Raw genomic sequence first — 11911 nt, 5'->3', positions numbered from 1 at the left:
TCTTAAAGGATTGTAAGAAACCATTAATAAATATAACAATCAATAACACACACATACCCATGCTAAAAGTGTGATCTCAGTTACAGATTGGAGCTAACTTCCAGTCTGCATCACGAAGTTTTTCGCGTGTCGGTTGTCTCACGATCACGTGACTACAGCTGCGTTGGTTCAAACACCAGCACAACCACACGTTTGTCATGCAGCATTTCCCCTTGCCTCTCGTCCTGCACGCAAGTCCAGAAGCTGACTCAGCAAGGTTCAGAGGAGAAATTGAACCTCGTAAACATGTATTCGTATATGTGTGCGATTCACAGGTTTCATACGACAAAAATGCATCAGAACCGAAAGTAAACTTGTTAAAGATGAGCAAGAAACAAAGAATGATAGTGTAAATTTTAAATAAATTTATTTAAACAATTAAATTGTTTTTTTTTCTGGGGATTCTCTGAACCATTAAATGCATAGGACGCACCGCCACTGCCCATCTCCATTTAATAAGAATACAGAGCAAAATATAAATACTAGGGAGGATCAGAAACTAATGCACAACAATTATTTTACGGAATATAATTTTGGTTAGGACGTTCAAAGTTGGCAGATAGTTAGTTTGAATCTTGTGCTACAGACAGCAATGGTTCGATCGGATGTCACCGTGGTGGAACAAGCTGTAACTACTGAGTAAAAATGGCGCGTTTTCTACCATCATTTACTTGTGAAGGGCAGTGAGGTGTAGTCCGTTCTTTTGATAAAAACGAAAAATTCGAGTGAAATCCACAGGGAAATACTGGAGGTGTATGCCACTTCATTGCCTGGACCATAGCAACATCTCCAGGTTGTAACAGTCGTCGTCGCCCTCGGCTTCCAGCTCCGAAATATGGAAAGTATCTCGAGGATGGCACGTCGATGTAAATAATTAATTATTTACACTGATTAATTTGGGCGCCAGCCTCCTCGAGATTACTCCGGTAGAGGTATGAGATTCCCAGGTCAGCTGCAAAACGGTCGGGACATGGGGTTTGGGAGACGTGCTCGTAGGTTGAAATGATGTAGGCGCACACCAGAAGTTGTTGGTAAGAACTATGAAAGCGTTTATTATTACTATTAAGTGTTCGTTTCAGATCAGCAGAAATGCGCGTCCAAGTGTATAATATCTCGCTCTCACTTCCTACAAGTTGGTATACTAATTTCTGAATTCACGTAATTATATATTTTGTACTATAAAACACCAGTAATATAACGGACAGTTGATAACGTGATGAGAGGAAAGAATTCAGACTTATAATAATAATGCAACACACGACTTCTTATTACACCCACTAAAACATTCTAAGTCCGTAAATTGTTATACTTCCGAGTTAGGTTTGCCGAGAATATGTGGAGTGTGACCTCTCCGAACACTGTCTATCTGCCTTCTGTCTATCTGCCAAATCTATCCCCTACTTTCAACCACCAAACATAGAATTTCGCCCTCCTATCTATATATCACGTGTCTCTATTAAGAATCCTGATTGGCCATGATTACACTTACGTCACTTAAGACGCGTTCTTCAAAAATTGTTCGTTAACTAGAACATCCCCCTACTTCCGGCGTCCTGACAATCCTCTGACATATACCAGATCATTTCTCTTGGAACCTGGCTTGGCGTCATCTTACTGACCACCCGCAGGCAAAGTCCATACATTCCCTCATCAGTCAACTCCACGCCTGGACACATGTTTCCTGTCCCCCTAGCTTGGGTTCGGCCTTCCTGTCCACCTGTTACTTCCGTCTCAGATTTTGAAACTAACTTACACGTCCATGCTTCTTACTATCCATATGAGAATATTAACACGAAATACTAATCTAATCAAAACCTCCTTATCCTATACGAGGAACCGTCTCAAATGCCCTCTCATAACAAAGAATATTCCCAAGGGAATATTTGTTGTTATGAGACGCCCCAAAAAGAAATACCTTCGCTACTAGTCTCCGGTGTCCCCTAATTAGTCACACTTGGATACACCTTTTGCTAAGCTCGTAAACAATGTACAAATTTACACTTACAATTATTACATATTTACAACTATTCACATGTATGAATCTATATACACACCTCACGCCTGCTTACACCTCACACGCCAGTTTAACTGACTTCTACCTGACATATATACAGCATCCAATCGTAACATTCAGGGCACATCCGAATACAATGGCGCTCTCTCACTCACATTCATGATCGGTTCCTTGATACATACTTATACTTATAACATAGAAATAAGAATTATGAACCACAATAAAAAAATATACGCTAAATAATACATAATACATTTTAAAATACCAATTAACTCTTTATATCATACTTCACACATTATCTGAAACCTTGAAAACACATTTACGTCCATAAAACCGAAATAATTATTAACCAGAATCAAAATTATACCAAACGATGCACAATACTTCTGAAATACTAACTGACTCTATTTATCATATCTCATACATGAGCTGCAACCTTGAATACACATCTCGAATAACGTCCCCTCAATATACTACAACTTTAAGTCTCGAACTAAAAAATGATGGTTTGGCACTTAATATTGATTCTAAAAAATGGATACATATTCAAATCGAATCATTCAACCTCTACAAATGAATGAACATAAATGAAGTTAATTAAAAAAAATATTCTATCATTATTAATCATTATTAATTCTTATTAATATCATCTTTAAATTATTGCCACAGGGAATACTACTTATCGCATGATCTTATAAGAAAACACACAAAAACAACTAATTCTGAAGGTGGCAAAAAGAAAACAAAAGTAACAAAATTTTCACAAGGTACCATTTGCAGCACTGAAATTAGTTCTTGGTTCTAGTTGCTTATACCGCTCAAATACTACATGCACAAAACAAACACATTCTTATTTTTCTTATAATTAAAATCATATTATTTTTAACTTTACACAAATTCTCGTTCATTAACCTGGTACGTCGCCTGGATGTCTATCATGAATCGGATCGTCATTCTCCGAATGGGATCGTCTGCGGCCTTCCTCATATGTCATTGTGCCATTCCTAAATTGACAGTTTACACGTGGAGACACGCTACTCCTCACATTAAATCTACCAGCATGCTTCCACTTAACTTTTTCTCCTCCTGCAGAAAAATGAGGCCTCCAATAGCCCTTCCTATACTCACTTCTTTGATCGTTGCAGTACCGCTTCCTATTGTTAGAAAATCGGTTCACAAAATACCACGTGTCATTATTGTAGGGTTGTAAACCATGACCGCCAGCACTGTGTGGCCGATCCCTGCTCCAACCGTCATTATGGGGTGGGAAGGCTTCTTCTGCCCTCCGCCCCATGTTTGTGATGGTTTCCGCATTCTCTTTCTCAAGTCCAGTATCGCTCCCAAACACATCAAACTTTTCGATTACTCTATTTACTTGCTCCTTGAATGCTCTATAACTTTCTAACACCTGGCTCTCTAACCTGATACTGTCCTCGGCTAGTCTATACTGCAATTCATTATTATTCTCATCGAGATTATCGTTTAATCCATTAATATCCATAGTTATTTTACTTTCCAGCTCATTATTATTTTCGGCTACTTTAATATTCAATTCCTCAGTATTCTCATTAATATCCTTAGCTAATTTACTCTCCACTTCATTACTATTTCCTGCTTTCTTATTATTCAATCCATTAATAATCTCAGCTAACTTATCTTTCAGTTCAGTACTATTTTCATCTAGTTTCTCTTTCAACTCATTGATATTCACAGCTAATTTAAATTCCACTTCGTTACTATTCTCAGCTAGTTCATTACTCAATTCACTAATATTCTCAGCTAACTTATCTTTCAGTTCGGTACTATTTTCATCTAGTTTCTCTTTCAACTCATTAATATTCACAGCTAATTTAATTTCCACTTCATTACAATTCTCAGCTAGTTCATTACTCAATTCATTAATATTCTCGGCTAACTTATCTTTCAGTTCAGTACTATTTTCATCTAGTTTCTCTTTCAACTCATTAATATTCACAGCTAATTCAATTTCCACTTCATTACTATTCTCGGCTACCATATTATTCAATTCATCAATATTCTCTTCTAATTTATTATCCAATACATTACAATTTTCATCTAGATTATCTCCCAATTCATCAATATCCACAGCTAATTTACTTCTCACTTCATTACTATTCTCGGCTACCTTATTATTCAATTCATTAATATCCTCAATTAATTTAATTTCCACTTTATTACTATTCTCGGCTACCTTATTATTCAATTCACTAATATCCTCAATTAATTTACTTTCCACTTCATTACTATTCTCGGCTATCTTATTATCCAATTCACTAGTATCCTCAATTAATTTACTTTCCACTTCATCACTATTCTCGGCTATCTTATTATCCAATTCACTAATATCCACAATTAATTTACTTTCCACTTCATTACTATTCTCGGCTACCTTATTATTCAATTCACTAATATCCTCAATTAATTTACTTTCCACTTCATTACTATCCTCGTCTACCTTATTATTCAATTCACTAATATCCTCAATTAATTTAATTTCCACTTTATTACTATTCTCGGCTACCTTATTATTCAATCCATTAGTATTCTCAATTAATTTACTTTCCACTTCATTACTATTCTCGGCTATCTTATTATTCAATTCACTACAATTCCAGACCAGCATAGATTCCAATTTCCTATAATTCTCGGCTACTTCATTTCTCAAATTAACGAACTGGCTCTCTAGCCTGCTAGTATGGCTCTCTAGCCTGCTACTATTCTCAGCCATCTCACTCTTCAAATTACCCATCTCACTCTTCAAATCACTCTTCAATTTATTACTAGTTTCTATCATTTCGTTCCTCATCTGATTCATCTGTTCCAATATCCGCTCTAACACACTATTCGACATGACATTGTCCGAACCTCGCGAACTTTCTTTATCTTGGCTAGTACTCGCCCCTGCTGTAGTCTCCATTTTTTTTTTTTAGTTTGGCTCCTTAGCAACATGTAATATATAATATATCCTCAACAATTCCCCTTAAACTCAAAAACAAAATAAACCCTACCAAAATGAATTACACACATGTACATATATATGGATACAACAATTGAAATGAAACCCTTTATGCTTACGTATCGACGTCTTCTAGGTTACGCCTGGTTGATCGTCTCCCCCACCGTCCAACGTTGTTCTCAGCTGTTTCGGGTCTGCACGGTGTTGTGGCCGTCGGTCGTTGACACTGCATGACACTGCAAGCTGCTCGGGGTCTGCATGATGTTGTCGCGTCGATCCCTGTGGACTCCTCACGCCATCAGGTGTTCATCTTGTAGCTCGTTGTTCATTCGGGCCTCGCTGCTCATCTCGTGCCCGACGTTGGGACGCCAAATTTTGTAACAGTCGTCGTCGCCCTCGGCTTCCAGCTCCGAAATATGGAAAGTATCTCGAGGATGGCACGTCGATGTAAATAATTAATTATTTACACTGATTAATTTGGGCGCCAGCCTCCTCGAGATTACTCCGGTAGAGGTATGAGATTCCCAGGTCAGCTGCAAAACGGTCGGGACATGGGGTTTGGGAGACGTGCTCGTAGGTTGAAATGATGTAGGCGCACACCAGAAGTTGTTGGTAAGAACTATGAAAGCGTTTATTATTACTATTAAGTGTTCGTTTCAGATCAGCAGAAATGCGCGTCCAAGTGTATAATATCTCGCTCTCACTTCCTACAAGTTGGTATACTAATTTCTGAATTCACGTAATTATATATTTTGTACTATAAAACACCAGTAATATAACGGACAGTTGATAACGTGATGAGAGGAAAGAATTCAGACTTATAATAATAATGCAACACACGACTTCTTATTACACCCACTAAAACATTCTAAGTCCGTAAATTGTTATACTTCCGAGTTAGGTTTGCCGAGAATATGTGGAGTGTGACCTCTCCGAACACTGTCTATCTGCCTTCTGTCTATCTGCCAAATCTATCCCCTACTTTCAACCACCAAACATAGAATTTCGCCCTCCTATCTATATATCACGTGTCTCTATTAAGAATCCTGATTGGCCATGATTACACTTACGTCACTTAAGACGCGTTCTTCAAAAATTGTTCGTTAACTAGAACATCCCCCTACTTCCGGCGTCCTGACAATCCTCTGACATATACCAGATCATTTCTCTTGGAACCTGGCTTGGCGTCATCTTACTGACCACCCGCAGGCAAAGTCCATACATTCCCTCATCAGTCAACTCCACGCCTGGACACATGTTTCCTGTCCCCCTAGCTTGGGTTCGGCCTTCCTGTCCACCTGTTACTTCCGTCTCAGATTTTGAAACTAACTTACACGTCCATGCTTCTTACTATCCATATGAGAATATTAACACGAAATACTAATCTAATCAAAACCTCCTTATCCTATACGAGGAACCGTCTCAAGGTGGTGCAAGTTCTTCGAAGAAGGCAGCGGAAAAAGCATGTGCCAGTCGATCAGTGACCGCTGCAACACCACCCAATGTCAGAAGCATTAAGGTGGCAATCATCCACCCACCTTACAGTCCAGACCTTGCACTGTCTTTCACCTCTTCGGACCAATGAAGAAATTCCTAGGAGGCCAACGCATCGGTTCGGATGAAGAAGTGAAATCAGTCATGTGCAGGGGACTATATGCCGCAAAAAACCGAGTTTTATGAACGAAGTGTATTAAATATGGTGTCACGATGGGAGAAATGTGTCGAGAGACTTGGTTCCAATGTTGAAGAATAGATAAAACCTGTAGCTTTCTTGTGCATTAATTCGTTTTGCTTACCTATGAAATACATTGCCACAAAAAATTGTGCGTTATTTTTCGATCCATCTTCATAGGTTTAATTATTTTTGTGACATATCAATGGTGACATTATACAGGAAGCATATCATGTGGTGGGTTTAAATTGTAATTCGTTATTTTTCTGCAGTCGGAAATTGTTAATGCTAATCCTATGTCATCTTCTGTACATAAAATTGTCGATAAAGAATAGAGATGCTTTGTAACAAAGGTTGTGTTGTATTGTTTTGTTCAGTTGTGTCGTGACTATTAGCTGTCTAGGATGATGTGAACTACCATGATATGAATAAAGCAAATACAATAATGCTGATTAATTTATTAACAAATTTTCATATATGTTACATCCAGTGAAGCATTTGAATCTTTCACAAAATCAGTCAAAAAACAGATCTGCGATATATTGATGTTCCTAAAATAAGATCATTATTACAAATCAGGTGGACAAAAATATGCTGCTGCATTAGAAACTATGTTTTATGTTATGGCATCATTTACTCTTTCTTCAATTATATTCATCTATGGTCTATTTCATTCTGCAACGGAAGTTTCTTACTTCTTGGTAGTTTTATTGACAGGTGTTCTCACATAATTCATAAAATTTTATGTGTTGAATAAAAAAAAAATACTTGGGTCTACCATTTCTTACAAATTTAATTATCAAGAATGGAATTTCATTCTAGCTGATAACTAGATGGTCAACAGACAAACCATTTTCGTTATCTTCAATAGTAATATGTTTCGTATGTCTTTTATAAAAGTATAAATACCCATTCTGGCAACACTACACTCGTCAATGATCTCACATCATAGCTGCTCTAGACTGTCACCTATCCTGGATTGGGTGTATGCCAAAAATTGTAGTTTCTTCCCGTTGATTACAACTTTGAAGGCTGGGAAATCTGATGGTACCTATTTGTATTATCCCGTGCTCTCATGCTTAACATTCGGCAGGTCTTTGAGTGGCCTCGTGCATAACATTCGGCAGGTCTTTGAAATTTAATTGCATTATTGTTTTCAGTTTCTTATGTCGCCGTTCCAATCACTCACCTCAATTTCAATATTGCAACCAATAAGCTACTTCCGTTATTAAATGACACCTACTTGTCTAATCCACGTGGACTAAAACCGAGGTTGCAATGTCTTGTGCTGAGGACGAACATTAAGGTATGTGATTAAAAATTATTATTAAAGAGTTATTATTAAGAGTTAAGAATGTCATCATACTCGTATATATAATAATAATAATAATAATAATAATAATAATAATAATAATAATAATAGCCATTTCACAATATAACAAACTAGTGCTTATTCTTATCGAGGAAGTAGACGTGACAACGTGATGCTTAGTGTGAAACCTACAGAGCAACAATCGGTCGGCAAAATTATGTTTTAAAAGCACACCACACCACACGTTATTGTATGATGCTGACATGTTAAGCATGAGAGCGCGGCAATAATACACCAAAACATGTTCTCTCTAGAACTTTCCATTGGCAAGAGCATGCATCGAACATACGGACCTCTAGTGGGTATTGCTATAGGTGTACCACATCCAAAAAAAATTATAGCGGACTCCTAGCCCATTGACTTCCCCACCATATGTAGTGTTTGCATGCAGAATCAGTAATTGCCAATTGGACTCGCAGTATGATCTGGAATCCAAGCCAATTGCACGTGATTTATAAGGAGTGGTAGGGTGATAACCTGCTGATGGGGGACATAATGCATACACAGATGAATTATTTTTTGCATGTGGCTCACTTGTAATAAAAATTGTTACTGCATATTTAACTGCACATTTTATAAAAGAAAGTACCAGTAATACATATTCTAGTGTCTATACTTGAAATGTACAAGTATACATTTTTGTCCCATATTATATCAATATATCTGAGATTTTCATGATGCAGGTAGTGTTACCTTACTTTAGAATTTAGTAAATCTGAAGCTCCAATTAATTAATTTAATTAACTTTATTGGCTTCAGTATAGACTTATCAAAAGTGCCTCTTCCAAGATGAAATACGTCATATTTCATAACAATTAAAAAGGCAAGCATTTCAAAGACTGCGAGTTCTAGCAGACAACATTACACACAATATGCTGGAAATTTAGGTCATTAAATGCTCGACCGGTTATTTTATGGAAACAAACACCATTTCTTAATGTGAATGCCACAAATATAAAAATTTCTGATTTCTTTTTCTCCTTTTTTGTGATACAGGGAAAAAGTATTCCACAAATTTTCAGTTAAATTTCAGCTCTAGTTACCACCTAAGCAACGATTTGCCCCATGCCATATCCTATTTACCCTGGGATACTATTTTGCTGTGATAGAATATGTTTCAGATCCATCAAAAAAAAAAAAAAAGGTTCACGAGAGAGGATTTGTTTCATTATAGCACTATCTTATATTTTTCTTTCAGAAATTGTAATGACAATGTACTTTTCTCTTATTTAGTAGCAAGAATAGATACTTAAAATAATACACCATATTAATATCACTAAAATAAGATCTCGACATGGAGTTTACAGTGTCAAATTAATTTAAAATTGTGCTTGCTTGTTAATTTATTTTGATACTTGATTAACAATAGTAGTGTGTATAATGACTGCATTTATGGCTGGATGAATGATATGCCTACACGCGCAGATAAGTGCACAATCTTTCATGATTGTTAAATAACTTTTTTATACATTCTTTTCAGTGTCCTGCACAAAATTGGAAGAGAAGTGGCAACCTTATTCTACCCTAACCTGTTTAGTTTCGGTAAGTTGTTCCTTCTTTAACGTGTTGGCAAAACTCTTGTACTTATTCTATAATGCAGTTCATATAATGGGATTAAATTCTGCTTCAAGGCAAAGGTTAAGAAAACGTGATACAGGACTAATCAGTCTGGATTAACTTTCTCTACTTGGTAATTTCTAGTGGTTTTCAAATATTTGTCAACAACTTCTTCCTTTTCGTACTTAAAGAGTGAAAATTTCTGATAAAAAGAAACCTCTCTTTTGTTTTCTTCAAGTGCAAAGTTATGTATTTTCAATTAACATTGAAATACAGCATATACAGGAAAGCAAATACATGTTAAATCTAAAATGACTTACAGTACAATAAATAGTGTACGAGAATGTGCTATAATGAGATCTAACTGCATTTTGGTAAGCAATGCAAAACCATTATCAATACAATTTCTTTTATCAATTACTTTCAGAATACTTGAAAATTGTATTTTATTTTGTACTATTCGAAACAAAGACTGAATGGACACTTCGTTAGTAATTTGTGTTATTTCAAATACCTATTAAAGAATTTTTCCTATGAAACAATGATTCTAGCTTCATTAACTAAATTCTAGTCTTAACAATGTCTTCAGGGATCGAAAGGAGTTTTGGTGTATATTTTCAAACATTCCGTACACTATTTACACATTGTCTGCACTAAATAACCAATATACTTTTAACTTATTCTTTAATTTGTGTAAAATTTCGTGCACAGCTTTTAAAATGTTTCTGAAACACCACTTCCATTATGTCTCATACTGTATCAAGTAAATTTTAATTTTTTTTAATCTTAGTTCTAAGCAGCTATTTTCTAAATCATATTCGAAACAAAATTTAAAAAAATATAATTATATTATTATTGTTATTTTCCAATGGTCGCTTTTGGGATCATTTAACCCATTTTGCAACTTTCCTCTCAATAAAGAGCACTCAAGATTTCTGCACTGCTCTGCACTACTTTCTTCAGTTTAGTACACTGAAGCACTATATTTATATTATATTATTGCAACACTAAATCCTACTAATATCCAACACCAAATATCAAGCAGAAAACAACAACCTATCTTCCAAATATCCTGTGTAACAAGTACAAAGGTACAAATACTACAAAACATGGTGCAGCATTTTCAGCGCGCGCATGCGCACACACACCACACACACACAAATATATATATATATATATGATATACTCACAGCTTATATAAATTATTTTCGAAATATCAGTAAATTATTAAAATCTACTCATTAAATATAGTGTCCAATACATATTCAAAAGAAAATTTCGCGCGCGCACGCACACACATTATATATAGTTTACACCATTAAATAGGAAATTTTGGATACATTCATCTGAATAAATTTAAAAATGAACTCTTCTGGTGGCATGACGAACATTCAAACAATAACAGTTCTTAGTCCATGTATTGTGAAACATTTTGTGCATTATAGTCTTATGACTGATTAGAACGAATTATTTGGCCTCCAAAGTCACCAGACTTAACCCCATTGATTTATTTTTTTTATCCTTTTAGGGTTACATAAAAAAATAATCAAATATCGGTGATACCACTTATTTCAAAGCTCACATGTGGGACCCTGTTGGTACGATGATCCACAACACATACTGATATTAATTGTTATGCCACCAGATGAACTCTCATTCAAATTCATGAAGATTGTGTTCTGAGAAGGGGGGACTTGACGAGTTTTTCTTTGCAATTGTGCAAACTGGATATATAATAAAATCATTCTGAGTTATGAATTGTTAATTTCGATGAACATTGTGTAGAATATATCACATGTGATGTTTAAATTCACAACAAGAATAATTAATGCACCAGGCATATTTCTCTTAAACACTATACTATAAAATCACAACATTATACTTCAGGCCATTTAAATAGTTTTTTTTTTTTTTTGCATACAAATTGAAGAAAAATTATTAACTATTTAAAAAAACAGCTCGAGGATTGAATATCCTTTCAGATATGAGTGAAATTAACTATAGTCCTTACAAAACAAAACATAGTTCACAATGAATAACTTCTTAGAACAAGCAAAATGCAGAAGACTTGTATATCATTTTTTTTTTTGGACAGTGATTATGCCCTTACAAATCCTGATGTATGTGCAGCTCCATTCAACAATTCACGTTTCTTCCACGTGTCTGAGTTTCTGCAGAACCATAATTCTTATGTAACTGTCCATAATTAAGGCCGTAAACAAGAATACCTAAAAAAAAATATGTATTTTATCATTTCATATTACATTCATGTTTCTGGTT

General features: G+C 35.5%; 2 protein-coding genes and 1 long non-coding RNA gene across 3 annotated transcripts in view; 2 read left to right on the top strand and 1 right to left on the bottom strand.

The window, feature by feature from the left end:
• Window positions 1-6594, top strand: part of LOC138704482 (uncharacterized) — a 32577-nt gene extending 25983 nt beyond the window's left edge. Inside the window, exons 6-7 of the transcript XR_011333356.1 lie at window positions 81-832; window positions 6458-6594. The gene's annotated coding sequence lies outside the window, so the exon portion shown is untranslated. The remainder of the gene's footprint in view (window positions 1-80; window positions 833-6457) is intronic.
• Window positions 6595-7145: 551 nt separating this feature from the next.
• The window catches only part of LOC138704484 (uncharacterized), a 43460-nt gene continuing 38694 nt past the window's right edge, over window positions 7146-11911 (bottom strand). The window contains exon 6 of the mRNA XM_069832407.1: window positions 7146-11859. Within this exon, the coding sequence (XP_069688508.1) occupies window positions 11768-11859 (92 nt within the window). The 3' untranslated portion in view covers window positions 7146-11767. The remainder of the gene's footprint in view (window positions 11860-11911) is intronic.
• Window positions 9553-11911, top strand: part of LOC138704485 (uncharacterized) — a 36901-nt gene continuing 34542 nt past the window's right edge. Inside the window, exon 1 of the long non-coding RNA XR_011333357.1 lies at window positions 9553-9616. This is a non-coding gene — a long non-coding RNA (uncharacterized lncRNA). The remainder of the gene's footprint in view (window positions 9617-11911) is intronic.

This window comes from Periplaneta americana, chromosome 8, assembly GCF_040183065.1.
Source record: "Periplaneta americana isolate PAMFEO1 chromosome 8, P.americana_PAMFEO1_priV1, whole genome shotgun sequence".
NCBI classification, from domain to species: Eukaryota; Metazoa; Arthropoda; class Insecta; order Blattodea; family Blattidae; genus Periplaneta; species Periplaneta americana.
Note: the sequence above shows the minus strand (reverse complement) of the source record. Positions and strands in the feature narration are given on the sequence as shown.